Source organism: Ahaetulla prasina, chromosome 2, assembly GCF_028640845.1.
Source record: "Ahaetulla prasina isolate Xishuangbanna chromosome 2, ASM2864084v1, whole genome shotgun sequence".
NCBI lineage: Eukaryota > Metazoa > Chordata > Lepidosauria > Squamata > Colubridae > Ahaetulla > Ahaetulla prasina.
This window is the reverse complement of record NC_080540.1, coordinates 195,186,859-195,201,350: the sequence shown is the minus strand read 5'-3', so window position 1 is coordinate 195,201,350 and position 14,492 is coordinate 195,186,859. Positions and strand designations below refer to the sequence as shown.

Here is a 14,492-nt window from a genome sequence, read left to right as displayed (position 1 = left end):
ACATAAAATACGAGACATAGGGAAACAATTTCAGGAAAATAATATGGCAGCATGCATCTCTACAATAAATTTTGATAAAACAATAATACCCCTGATGTGGGGGAAAAGGGAGGCCTGAGCAAAAATCGTTTGTCTTTAACAGATATTGCAAACATAGTGCAGGTCTCTTTTAGAAGTCAGGGACGAGGGAAAAAAATTGTTTCTCTTGTTACTGTCATGTAACAAGCCATATAATATGGTGCTACCAGTAAGAATTTTACAATTGAAAGTCAGTGACACCAACAAAAGAAAAATGCTGGTGGGGAAAAGGAAAGAACATCAAACTGCCCAATAAAAGGCAAAAAGAATCTTTCAGTAACTTAGTCCCAAGATTTATCTTCCATAAAATTTGAAGATGATCATTTAGCTTCCCTCAAGATAAGGACTCTGGTGGTTTGTCCAAGAGATCAAGGTTAGAGATGGCTCCTTGTAGCCCAACGCAAAAACTCTTATATAGTTTTTGGACTATGGAAAGAGAACCATTCATGAATTATATAGATGCCTCCTTTCATTTCCTTTTCCCTTTCTTAAATTTAGAAGGCACCTGACTCCATAATTCTAGATGGGGTTATGGATACTAATAATGCTGTGTTGAATATACTTCTCACCATATCAGTAGATTCTAGAACAGAAACATTTGGCCAAAATGTTTAAGCCTAAATCAGAGTAGGAATACAAATAGCAAGAAAAAGGCTAGGGTTATGAAACATGCAAGCAAATTCATTTACAAATAGCCAGTAGATGAGAACATTTGTTTTCACTTTATTAACAATTTTTTTTTCTTTTGTTATGGCTTCATGACAACCAACTCCTTTTCACAGTATTCAACACCTTAGAGAAAAATGTTTCCCATTCTTGTCTTAAGCATAGTAGCTTTTTCCTGGCCTCCCCTCCTTCTTCTCAATTTTATTTCTCTGATATCCAAACAAAATTTCACAATGCAAGTCATTCATTTCTTCCATACCATGTGACAGTTTTGCTCAAGTTTCTAGATATTCCATGACTCTTACTTTTGTTTCTTCTGTTATGTCTTTATAATTTTTTCATTAGCTCTAAATTTCTGCTCTGTCTGTAGTATTAGCTCCCATTATTTTCAAAATCCACCATTTGACTCCTTTATTCTGTTTATGTAGACATAACGCACTCACTGGAGGGAGGGAGGGAGCTTACATCCTGCAATGATACCTTTGATACATCATCAAAACGACAACATCTGCCTATCCCAGGTCCTTCGGAAAGACTTAATAAGTAGACAAATATGACAAATCCAGTCTAAACGTATGTCTGACTATACAACCAACCATAATATATTAAACTTGTATGCTGCCCAGCTCTCAATGGCTCTGGGCGGCTCACAACAATTTAAACAAAAAAATTACAAATCAGTAAAACACGAAGCATACAAAGCCCTTCCCTGGAAAGAAGCAGGAAATATCAGTTGAAGGACTGTGATTCAGTCATAACCAAGAGATATTTCTCAACCAATCAATAGCTATAATTGTACAAAGGGGACCTATTTTTATAGAAGAGCGGAGCATTGGTGTCTTCTAGGCTGTGGTGAGTGTATGAAAACAGGAATTCATCGGTTAATAACAGTGGCATGGTATACTCCAGTGATTGGAAGAATCAGAGATTGGTTTTGGGGGAAATGGTTCAATATGCTTGAAAGAATAGGATAAGGTGGAGCGGGGGATTACAGTGCACTATAGAAAAGTGGCTGGATTTTTCAGAGACTCAAGACAGAGACGTAAAATGGTGATGAGTGAGAATCTGCTTAGAAAAAGTTCTCTTTATTTGGAATATGTGTTTAGGCCAGGGGTGTCCAAAGTTTTTTGAGTGAAGGCCAAATACAGAAAAATAAGCAAAGGCCCGGGCCACGGAGGGGGGGGGGCTGAAATTTTTTGTACCAGTTCTTTGGGCGTGGCTTATTTTGGGGTGTGGCTTGGTGGTCATGTGACTGGTGGGCGTGGCTAACTGCTCATGTGACTGAGTGGATGTGGCTATGGGCATAGAAACTACTCAGAGGGCTAAAAAAAGTAATTTTTGACCAGTCCTCACACTTATGACCATCCTCACATTTATGCCCATTGCAGCATTTTTAACAACCATATCACTCATTTCACAACTGCTTCTCTTCACCACGGTTACAAGATAGGGTGCAAAATGTAAAGATAGTTGTAGGTGTGAGGACCAGTCAAAAGTGTGAGGACAGGTCAAAAATAACTTTTTCAGCCCTCTGAGTAGTCCCTATGCACAAAATGCTGCAACAGGCATAAATGATGACCGGTCATAAGTGTGAGGACTGGTCAAAAGTGTGAGAACCTGTCAGAAATCACTTTTTTCAGCCGTCTGAGTAGTCCCTATGCACAGTTTAGGCTTAAGTATATACAACAGGCATAATCTTAAAAGTAGTATCTGTATCTGTGATGAAATGTAGTCTGGGAGTTGCAGCAGGGAGGGGCTCTTGCCCCACCAATCTGGATCTTTATCTTACTGACCTCGGAAAGAGGGAAGGCTGAGTCAATCTTGAGCCAGTCAGAATTGAACCCTTGGCTATGGGTAGAGTCAGCCTGCAATACTGCATTCTAACCACTGTGCCACCAGGGCTCCATAATGAAGAAATTACTGTACTCTGGAGTAACTCCTTGTGTGTGTCATTCTTGGTTCCGTGTCTAACATTAATCCTGCAATTCTGAACTACATTCCACCACTATATCAGGAATAAATACATTTTTAAGGTACATAGTAGAAAAAGTTATACCTACATATATTATAAACATTTGCAAGTGACAAACAAAAAGGCCCTGAGGGGCCTCCTCCTGCTTCTTTTCCGCCAGGGGAGTCCCAGCTGCTTTCTATCAGTCTGCAGGGTGCAAAACTGTCACGCTGGGAGATCCTGCAGCATGCAAAGAAGCCCCCAAGGGTCCCTCGGTTTGGGCACAGGTTTGGGAGCAGAGCCCCCAAAGGGCTTTGAAGCTGCTCCGAGGGGCTCCGGGGCAAACAGTCTCTCACCCCCCCAAGGGCCTGGGCAGGGCTGGGGCAGCTGGGGCCCATGTACAGAGTGCGCACAATAGCCTCAAGCCACAAGAGTTTTGCAGCCAGCCAGTCCTTCTCAGAGGCAGACAAAATGAAACAGAAACAAGCCAAGCGGGTGAGAGACACCTTCAAAGGCAAACAAACAAACAAACTTCCCTTTTGGGAAGAGGCAGCGCTGTGCTAGGAAGGCCGGCTGTTCTCCCCCTCCGAGGGCCTTGTGGGTCAGCCAGGAGGCTTTGGCCCCTTGGAGAAACGACCCTGGCAATGCCCCATGGGGCACAGGGGCCACCGGCCGGCCAAGCTGCCTTGGGCCCCAAAGACTCTTTGCGAGGAAGGGCTTCATCCCCCTTAGGCATCCCGGCATCCCAGGACGTTGCCATCTTCCCCAGCTGTGGCAACACCGCGGGGGGCGGGGTGGGGTGGGGGGGTCTCTTCGGCTCTCTCCCAGAGCCTCCTTGGTCACTCAGCTTCCCGGACAAGCCCCCAACTCAGCTGCGCCCCCCCTCACCAGGCGTCGAGGGATTCCCACCAACTGAGCTGCATCGCCGGCGGAGGGGGGGGAGGCGGTGGCTGGAGAGGGACAACCCGCCTTCGCCGCCCCCCGCTCGGAGGTTCTCCGGGGAGCAGAAGCGTCCCGTTCCCGCCGGGACCCTCGGCAGCCCCGGCAGCGGGGCCCACTCAGCAGCTCGACCCTCCCATCCTCCTCCGCTCCGCTCCCCCGCCCGTCCAGCCCTGCTCTGCCAACCCGCCCGGAGAGCCTACCTGCGCGGCGCCGCGAGCCGAGGGCGCCCGGAGCAGCGCCGGCAGCTCTGCCACCCGCCCGCCCGCCTCCTCCTCTGTCTGGTGGGCCGGGCTGGAGCCGTGGGTGTCCCGGGCGCCCCCTACAGCCCAGTGGCGGAATGGCCGGCCCGCAGCCCCGGGTGGGCAGGGGTCACCTCAGCGGAGCCTCCCGCATCTGCGACCGGGTGAGCGGCGGCTTCCTTGGGGGCCAGGACGGGGGCCGCCCCCGTCCACCGAGCGGGTGTCAGGCCCTCCCAGGGACCCTGCCGGGCGGAGACGGGGCTGCGGTGGAGGGCGTTGCCTCGCGTCAAACAACTTTCGCCCAAAGGGAAATTCTTAGAAAAGCGGGCAAGAGGCTCCCAAGCGCGGAATGCTGGACGTGAAATCCCGCCAGTGGCTTCGGCAAGTCGTTCCTTGCTCCCAAAGGTCTTCCTGTTTCAGTCCTGGGGAAGCCAGGAATTAGACGGCAGTTCTTAAGGCAGGGGTGTCCAAAGTTTTTTTGGTGAGTGGGACGTCTGGTCACATTAGCCATGTGCGGGCCATATTCAATTATATTTTCAGAATTTGCTGCGGGCCAATAAAAACTGACCCGCGGGCCGCAGTTGGCCCGCGGGCCGTAGTTTGGACACCCCTGGTTTAGGCATATGTTAACAGGGGAAGGGCATCATTAGGAATGAGAATTTATAAAAATAACAGTAATGTGTCAAAAGTGGAATTAAATGCTTTAAATGTTTTAATTTAATTCAATTTAAAACAAATAATGCTGTAAAAATGTTGAAAAATGGTAGAGCTACAAAATTGTAGAGAGTTTACCTGGAGAAATGTTAAAATTGAGAGAGGTGATTTGCTTGTGAAGTGGCTGAATGATTTGTGTAAAGCAGATGTGAAGGCTGAATCTCTACTTGACATTTGGAAGAGTGCTGGTATGAGTCCCATGTGCGAAAGGAATGGAAAGAAGAGTGAGTGTACAAATTATATTGGGTTTGAGTTGTTAAATATGCCTGGCAAGGTGTTGGCAGAATTTTAATAAAGGGCTAGGAGAACCTTAGGTTTGGAAGGGAGACCAGCTCTTCAGCAAGTAATTGAGAAATATATGAATGTGAATATGTTTATTGTACATTTGATTATGAAGAGAAATAATAAATGAAATTTTGAGACATTTATGTGAGGCTGCAGTTGAAGGTTGTTGCTGAATATGATAAGGGCATTATATAATGGAAGCATTACATACTGTCCTCGGAAGCATGGTAGGCTTCAACACTAAGCAGGGAATAAAACAAAAAAATGTATCATATTTCCATCTTTGCATCATGTATTTATGGATATGCTTATGTTGTTGGAGCATTGAGAAGTGTTGGTTGAGGATGTAAACACTTATAGGCTTTTATATAGTTTATGTTGGGTTATATTTATGTTATGCTATGTTTATGATAAGATAAAATTGTTTGCTGTAAATGTTAAGAGTTAAGAGTAAGGAAGGAAGGATGGAGTGTTTTAGGTTATACATAAATGGCAAAAACCTAGAAGAAGGAGATGAATTTCTGTATATAAAATATTGTCTAACATAGTACGTACTAAAAATGGACAATTGAAAGGAGAAATTTGAAGAAAGACAATGGGTCATACATATTGGAAGGAATGTTTCTCTCCAAAATTAAAAATGATTATGTATAAAATGTGCTTCTTCTCCTTTGTTATATGAAAATGAGAGTTGGAAATGTCAGAAGACAATAAAAGTAACTTGAATGTAGTAGGGATATAGTTAGGGACTAGAGTGAAGAGGAGCTGAAAGGCACATGGATTGAATACTAAAGCAAGTGACAAATATGAAATGAGTGTGTAGTTGTGTTTGTATGAAGAGAATGAATGAGGATCAAATTGAAAAAGGAAAAAAAGGAAGAAAGACCGAATGGGTCAAGAGGCAGAACGAGAAATCTTGACTGGGTAGAGTATTGCAGTCGCCCCAAAGAAAGAGGCAAGAATTTTAAAACACAAAAGGCAACATACAAAACATTCACTCCTGTAAAAGCAACTATGGTTGGCAAGGTTGGCATGATATGGAGAAATACATATGCATGAATGATTTTGTTATAAACTAGATTTAGCTTATTTTTCTTTCTTTCCTTGTTCAATGAGTTTAACTTCGTTGACTTATTCTTCTTACTCCTTTCTGCACTTTGCATAATATTGCTTACCCTGAAAAGGGATGGTGGGATGTGTATACCAACATGTACTCTGGAGTTCGTGTGCAAGCACAGAAGATATAATCTTCTATATATTCTACTGAATATATTCATTTAAAAATGAATGTATGCTTCTAAAGAAACTGAATTCAATTTCCTATGCTTGCATCTGTTGTGGCATTTTTATACCATAGTTTTAAAATGTACTTTAATATTGGTAGGGTCATTAACAAAAACTCCCAGAAGACAAAGGAATTGTTGAATAAGATTTCCAGATGTAGGGAAAGACGAAGCCAGTGTCTTACAATATTAAATATGCAACAATACATAGTAGGCATTCATAATGTGTTACCTTATTAAATTAATTAAGGATTATACAAAACAAACTTATCAAAATCATAGGCAATGAATAACATAATAATTTGTTGTTTGTCTGCAGTTTCAAAACAGAATAAATTAAGATGATTATATGCATCCCTAATCATACTCTAATCTTACAAATTGGTTTTTTATCATAATAAATTATCTCAAATATTTCTTAGACATTCATCTGGCAGTGGACATTTATTATTGCTTAAGTGTTTTGTTTTTCTTGATATAGTTGCCACAACAAGATCAAAATAAATGTTTTTCCTCTTGGGATCAAGCATATAAAAAGATATGCGCACACACACAGTCACAGATACCAAGTTAGTTATGGCCAAATTTGTTCCCTCAACTTAAAAGGCACTACAGAATGAGCAATTTTCTTGAAATCCAAACCAAAAAAGCATATAAGCATCTATTATCTTTGTTGTTATCCTTTTGGCTAAATAATCTACTCAGATTCCTAATCTCTGTATGGGTCTTTGCCCATACTACAGTTTTTACAATATCATTTAAGTTTGAGTACTAGGATACACATATTTTCTTAACATTTATTAATATTCCCAAATTCTAATGTATTTTAGAAGTATAAATGTATTTTATATTAAATTCACCATTAGAATATATTCAGTGTACTTTGGTTTATCCTTACCTATACGAACCACCAGCTTCTGTCAAGATATTAATTCTTTCTTAACTGAAAGACTCAGAGAAGCCGTAAACACTATTCAAACATTATATATCCTGATTATTGTTTGCCCCAATTATTTCAATAGGTAGCCAAATGTCTTTATAATAAAATCAGGGCAATAATATTTTAAGAGTATTCATATAATCTATTACAAAGATAAAGTCCTTAATTTTAGAGTATAAGGAGTGAAATTTTGCTCAAATTATGTTTAATTCTATGTAATTGGTTCTTTGTATGCATGTAATGTTCATACTAATATTAATTCAAAATTTCCCAATAATTAACTGTTACTTTCTCTACATGATCAGGAATTCAAATCCTGGAATACAGTTTTTTGATGTTATTATCAAAGTTTGCAAACTGCCATAAATTAAACCACTTTATGTCTCAATAATATTTTTTAATGCAGTAGCTTTTGTGTATTGGAAGATAAACATTAAAAATGGAAATTTCAGTGTTAGCTGTAGCTTTTTAGATAGCTGTAGTTAGTGGGAAATATTCTAGTTACCTCATCTATTTTTTAAACATAAATTAAAATTAATTAAAATTAAATGACTGACTAAACTTAATGAATTGGACAGAGATTTACTTCTGATTAGAGTTTTAACCACTGACATTGAGATATTTCTTTTAAAACAGAATAAATACAATTTAAGATTTAGATTGTTTTTGTTTTATTCAGACATTTTATTGATCTCACTGGACCTACTTACTTCTTATATCAGATCTCAATAATATTCCAAGTTTCCAAAATAAATTTTATACCCTGAATATCTTCTGTTCTTGTAAGATTCGAAATCTACTTCTACTAGTGACTTTGTTTTAATCTCCTTCCCATGAAAGCCAGTGTAGGTTTTGTTCATCAATGAGTTGTGGAAACAAGAATGCATTTTTTAATGGTGTGGAAACAGGTTTCAAAATTCCATATTAATTCATGTGTTTTAGAAGCTGCTAATGCACCTGAATCAGATTGCCAAATGAAGAGATGCTTTAATTGAGCATCTCTATTTCTATTCTGCCAATTTAAGCAATCTAAATTATTTTCGCAATTACTCATGATTTAACAATCCAATAAAAGGATCCAGAGTATTTATATTCCTATTTGCCTGTGATTTCAAAAGAAAAGGAGTCCTGTGCTGTTTTCAAACTAGGAGTTTCCTGGAGCATCAGCTTCTCATGTAAATTAGGGTCAAAAATTATACAACTGTCTCAGCATCCTCCAAATGCGCTTGTAGCTTTTAATGAAGGAAATATAATAACAGGATACAAGCTCCTAATAGAGGTAGTGGGAAAATCAGGCCGGGGGTAGGAAGAAGTGAAATTGCAAAAGCTGCTATTCCCAAAATCCTCTTGATCCATTCCACCCATGGTGGTCAGAGAGATGTGGGTGGCATCTCATCTTTTGTCTTCAATAACTCATGTCCAAAACATTTAGAGATCATGTTTTGCCTATGGATGTTGGTTTCAGAAGTAATATCATACTGGAGTTGGTAAAGTGCTTTGGATCTTGCTCAAGCAAGCATCAAGCATCTCTTCTCTGCTACTAATTGAATCAGCCAAATTCTTTTTTTTTTTTTTTTTTGTGCAAGGCTGAAAAAAAATGCAAGGGCTTGAAGGAATCATTAAAGTTAATGCATGTTTTACCGCAGCAGGAGGTTTTGTTGAATTGTATAGATTTGTATTTCGTTTTTTTAATGATGTTTTAATACTTGGTGCTGCCTAGAGTCATTTATTTTGGTGGCCTTATAAATCCAATGTGACGCTGGTGTTATTGAAATGCAGTGTTCCTCCAAAGTTTCAATTACTTCTGAAATATTTGCAAAGCATATAAAGCCCTTTATAGTTGTACTTACTTGGGGATCGAAATGCTGAGACTCATAAGTGATTTCCTTTTGAATGGCCCCCTTTTTATTGACGATATTAATTACTTCCATTACGTTTAATTTGACAACATTGCTGAACGCAACAGGTTTTTATCTATTCAGACAACACCTCTGTAAAGTCTCTAAACTACTTATCTTTTCACTGCTTTCAATATATATAGTGAAATATAATCTCTTAGTATCTCCAGCTCTTTAAGATTCCCGAAGCTTCCATATTGTTGTATTTAATTGCTGATCTTTTTTCACTTCTAGCATCTTTATCCAATTTCCACTAAAGTTGCTATACCTGGTTTTGAGCTGTCATACTCTAGAGATCGATCCCAAAATACTCTTTCCAAACAGAAAGCTCATCAGACAGAGATCAGAAATGAATTAACCCTGCACTGTGATGGTGATTTTTTTTTCATAGAGAAAAACAAGAAGTTCTACCTGCAAAAGCCAAGCATAAATATTGCACTTTAGAAAGAACTAGATTGGAAATGGTAAATTCAGAAAAGCTAATAGCTTCTTGAGTCTTTTCCTATAACAGATGTCAGGTGCAATTGAATCTTGCACCAAGCTGTAATTATTTAGTATCATCTTATTCAGTCAGCATTGGAATTGTCACACTACTGATGCAGGTGAGAAATTAGGAAACATTTATATACTAATATGTCTTCTTTCTTGTTTGTAACTTACAGCAAAAGGAAGGTCAGTTCAGCATGTTGCAGCTAGTTGGCATGCTGCGTGGCATAGCAGCTGGCATGCGCTATCTCTCAGATATGAATTATGTTCACCGGGATTTGGCTGCCCGTAACATCCTGGTCAATAGCAACTTGGTTTGCAAAGTGTCAGATTTTGGCTTGTCAAGATTCTTAGAAGATGATGCTTCAAACCCAACCTACACTGGGGCATTGGTAAGTTCTTATACGAGAAAATACTTTTTCATGAATCTGTAATAATCAGGCAGGATTCTGTGTTTGCATTGTGCTATATTTCAGTGTTGTCTTATTTTTATTTATCAAATTTAATTGCCACCCGTCTCGTGGTTCAGGGGACTCTGAGCAGACCATCTCTGAGTCTTATGTGCTAAAGTTATCAGTCATCTAAATGAAGAGAAAAATATGATTTATTTTTCTTTATACTGAGGAATTAGGTACATTTTAATGGTATTTACTTTTTTTAATTTATACCTTTATTGTTTTTATAAAAAATCAAGACAGCAAACATAATCTTTCTTTTGATAGTCACAAGTTTTATATAATGAAACTGCCATTGTTTTGGAATGCACTCTGTAAGAATTTCCATTCTACTATTAGGACTCTGTTTCTGTTCTTCTAAAACTATTAGCTTACTTTTTTAAATCTAAGAACTGATTTAATATCAGTGGACTTGTTTTGAACTGAGAGCTGTTTGATGCATACGGCTCTTCTTTTCCTTCATAACTATAGGGTGGCAAGATTCCCATTCGTTGGACAGCTCCAGAGGCTATCCAGTACCGCAAATTTACATCCTCAAGTGATGTCTGGAGCTACGGCATTGTAATGTGGGAAGTCATGTCCTACGGAGAGAGACCCTACTGGGACATGTCCAATCAGGATGTAAGTTTTACTGTGGCCCAAACACTAAAAGTACATGCTTTGAACAAGATATTTACTTTTTGGATTGCATTCATGTATATGCCGCTAGGAGATATTTATGCTTTTTTTCCTATGTTGTAGGTAATCAATGCTATCGACCAGGATTATCGTCTTCCACCACCTCCAGACTGCCCTACTGTTTTGCACCTGCTGATGTTGGATTGTTGGCAGAAAGAACGGGTCCAGAGGCCCAAATTTGAGCAGATAGTCAATGCCCTGGACAAGATGATTCGCAAACCATCTGCTCTCAAAGCGACTGGCACAGGAAATAGCAGGTAGGAAGGGAGCATCAGGGAAGTGTGTAATCCACAAATTGGAGGGGATGAAAGAAGAGCCGTGTTTTGAAATTTAGAAATCAAGCATACTTTCTAGGTATTAATTTGGAATCTGATGCTTCCTCTGGACAAACAAAACAATAATCAAAAAGTTCTTAATACCAGTTATATATGTAGAGTCAACACAAAGTATGCAAACTCTTTATTACATAGACCCCTGTGTTTAAATACTTTGCAAGGGGTAAAATTAGTGAAGGGAATAAAATGCATGGACACCAATAACAAATGGCCAGTAAAAGTGGAGTAAATGCGTTTGTCAGGATGGGAAATGTTTTGCAGTAGTGGTAGTAGATAAGTTAATCATGTGGGCATGACCAGGATTTCCTTGGGAAAGATGAATATACATATAGGTAAAGGTAAAGGTTCCCCTCGCACATATGTGCTAGTCATTCCCGACTCTAGGGAGCGGTGCTCATCTCCGTTTCAAAGCCAAAGAGCCAGCACTGTCTGAAGACGTCTCCATGGTCACGTGGCTGGCATGACTAAATGCACACAGAACGCTGTTACTTTCCCACCAAAAGTGGTCCCTATTTTTCTACTTGCATTTTTATGTACTTCCAAACTGCTAGGTTGGCAGAAGCTGGGACAAGTCACGGGAGCTCATCCCATTACGCAGCACTAGGGATTCGAACTGCTGAACAGCCAACCTTTTGATCAAGCTCAGCATCTTAGACATTGAGCCACCACGTTCCTTATACACACACACACACACACACACACACACACACACACATTACTACTGATGAAGACTTAGAAACAAGAGATAAATTTTGGCTTCTATTGGTGAAAGGGAGAAATTAGTTGTCTGCCTATATAGGGGCTATATACAACTAATTTCTTCCTTTCACATAGAAGCCAAAACTTATCTCTTGTTTCTAAGTCTTCATCAATAGCATCACATTCTTTCCCAAGTTTATATCCATGTTAGCTTGAAAAAAAAGCAAGTATAATGGTACTAGCCATAACTATGTTATCCTGCAACACATAATGAAAGTAAATTAGTATTATTTTTTTCCCAATTGCTAAAAGAAGGAGTGAGATTGCTAAAAGAAGGAGTAAGAGGTGAGTTAAGGTGGAACCAAGAGTATTGTGGCTCATATCCTACTCTCAGTCCCCTATGCAGCACGATGGCGATTATTCTTTTGCTCTATTAATAGAGTGCCTGATTTCAGATTCTGCTGTATGGTGGGCAGTTCAATTAGGGAAATTCTTGACAGCAGTGGCTTGTGGATGGAGCAAGGCGTGGGTCTTGGAACTGATCACAGTATCTAATGAGCAAAGGTGAAAACATGAAATTGGTAAAGAGAGGTCTGCCTCTGGTGGTGATGAGTTGATGGTGGAACCTTCTCTACAAAAGCTGATAATAATGCTTTAGAAATTCCTATGTTCCCATGTGTTTTTCTCAGCTTTATGCAACCAAAAACTTGGGGTCAACAAAGAGGAGTTCCCTGGGGAAAGATGCAGCCAAGATTAGATGACTTCAGAAGTGAGGAAGGAAGTCCATCCTGTTGGCATGGCGACATTTTCCCATGGGTATTACAAACTTTCATCCAGAGCCGGGAAAGAAGAGAGGAGTCCTTAGTTGTAAATAGCCTTTTTAAAAACAAAACAAAACACAACTTTGAATCCATAAAGGTGCTGTTATTTCTGTCCAAAACTGAGAGAAAGAAAAGCAAAATATATATATAGCATTTTAGAAGAGGAATAACAGGAGCCTTCTTTAGCAACATGGTTTAAATTCCATTGAAAACCTCTTCAGGTATCAGGTGCACCAGTAGAAAGCACAAATAAAACCCATCTAAGACTCCAGGGCTACTTGGCAGATGTATCTGGCAGAATTGAGGTTGGCAGCAATAGTGTCTTTTGCATGTTTCAAAAGTCATGTACTTCACCACTTGTCCTGCAGCATTTTGAATGGCTGATGCTGGGCATATCGCAGTATGTTCTCGTGCTCTTTGAAGTGTCCCTCTTCTCTTCTTCTTTATAGACCGTCCCAACATCTACTGAGCAACTCACCCCCAGACTTCCCTTCACTCTCCAATGCCCACGAATGGCTGGATGCCATTAAGATGGGACGTTACAAGGATAACTTTGACCAAGCTGGCCTGACTACATTTGATGTCATCTCACGCATGACTTTAGAGTAAGAACTGCATCTCCTATTATGTGGCAGTACGATTGAGTCTGCAGAGAAGCACAAGTTTGCCTTTCATAGATATAACTACATAGTCTTTGTGTTTTTACAATTATGGTATGTCATTTGTATTTGAAAAGAGAGAACAGAGCATGGGTCAAAATGTCCTCCAGTTCAGGTGCGATTTGAAAAATATAGAGGCATTTCTTCTTCAAGAGAATAGGAAGAAATGAGTCATCTTTCTCAAAAGAAAGACCATATCTTTCTGTACATCTATTACTCGCTAAAAGTGTTTCAACATGGACTGTGTGTGCAGAATTGGATATTGTTTCTCCCAAAGTGTGGGAAATGGGAAGCATATATATTTGGCACGAAAGTATGCTATGATAGGCCAGACAGACATCTTATCAAATGTCAACACAATCAATGATATGATTGTGATCTAAAGCCTGATCTTGAGTCTGATGCCAAGATTAGGTAAATTCGCCTACAAAACAGTCTATTTATAATATTATATTATAAAAGTTTGTAAAATTATAAAATGTATGGTATATTATAAATTTAATTTAGCAAATTTAACTTGTCCAGGATATCTTTTTCATCTTAAAATCTAGTCTATTCAGAAGCCCTGAATTCCCATCCGAATATTACCATGGTGATCTCACTTACTTTTCAAGCCCGGGTAAGATTGTTATTTGGTGAGGCCATGCTCTGATGTACTGTATTGTAAGCACTAAGGAACTGTGAAGCTAGGATGTGTGATTTTGTAAATTCAGTCAAGGCCAGGATTCTGGGAACTGTAGTATAACACATACAGAAGACCACACATGATCCATCCCTATGTTTTTGTATTCCCTTGGCCAGCATTGGCTGTAGAGCTTCCAGTAGTGTCTATTACTCAATATTTTATTTATTTATTTAAAACATTTATAAAGCCACTTATCTTTTGGTCAGCTAAGGGCAGCTCCCAATCAAAAATTAAAAGGCATATAGAATCATTTTGAAAATCATTTTGAAAAGTTTATAGATGCAACTAGGTCACAGGTGTCAAACTCGTGGCGTCATGTTGCCATCATGTGACGTATCGCAGTGTTTTCCCTTGGCAGAGCTGGGGTGGGTGTAGCCTGCACATGATGCATCAGGCCCACAGGCCACCAGTTTGACACCCCTGCCCTAGATGCCTTTAAATACTCAGGCCTTTTTACATTATTTAAATGTGTGTAGAGTGTGTTGTGTTGCGTGTGTGTGTGTATGTATGTATGTATGTATGTATACAGACATACACACACATCAGATAAATCTGTGAAAACTATTACATTATCTTTAAAGCGTTACATGCAAATATTAATCTGCTATTCATCCAATTAACTATTCATTTTACATTCATATGTATGTGGTGGAAACTTCTGTAAAACGTTGTTTGAGG

The 14,492-nt window shown here is 39.5% G+C and overlaps 1 protein-coding gene across 1 annotated transcript in view; it reads left to right on the top strand.

Annotated features, from left to right (window-relative positions):
• Positions 1–14,492, top strand: part of LOC131190214 (ephrin type-B receptor 5) — a 198,609-nt gene that overhangs the window by 180,738 nt on the left and 3,379 nt on the right. Inside the window, exons 13-16 of the mRNA XM_058167359.1 lie at positions 9,659–9,874; positions 10,409–10,558; positions 10,679–10,872; positions 12,920–13,075. Of these exons, the coding sequence (XP_058023342.1) occupies positions 9,659–9,874; positions 10,409–10,558; positions 10,679–10,872; positions 12,920–13,075 (716 nt within the window). The remainder of the gene's footprint in view (positions 1–9,658; positions 9,875–10,408; positions 10,559–10,678; positions 10,873–12,919; positions 13,076–14,492) is intronic.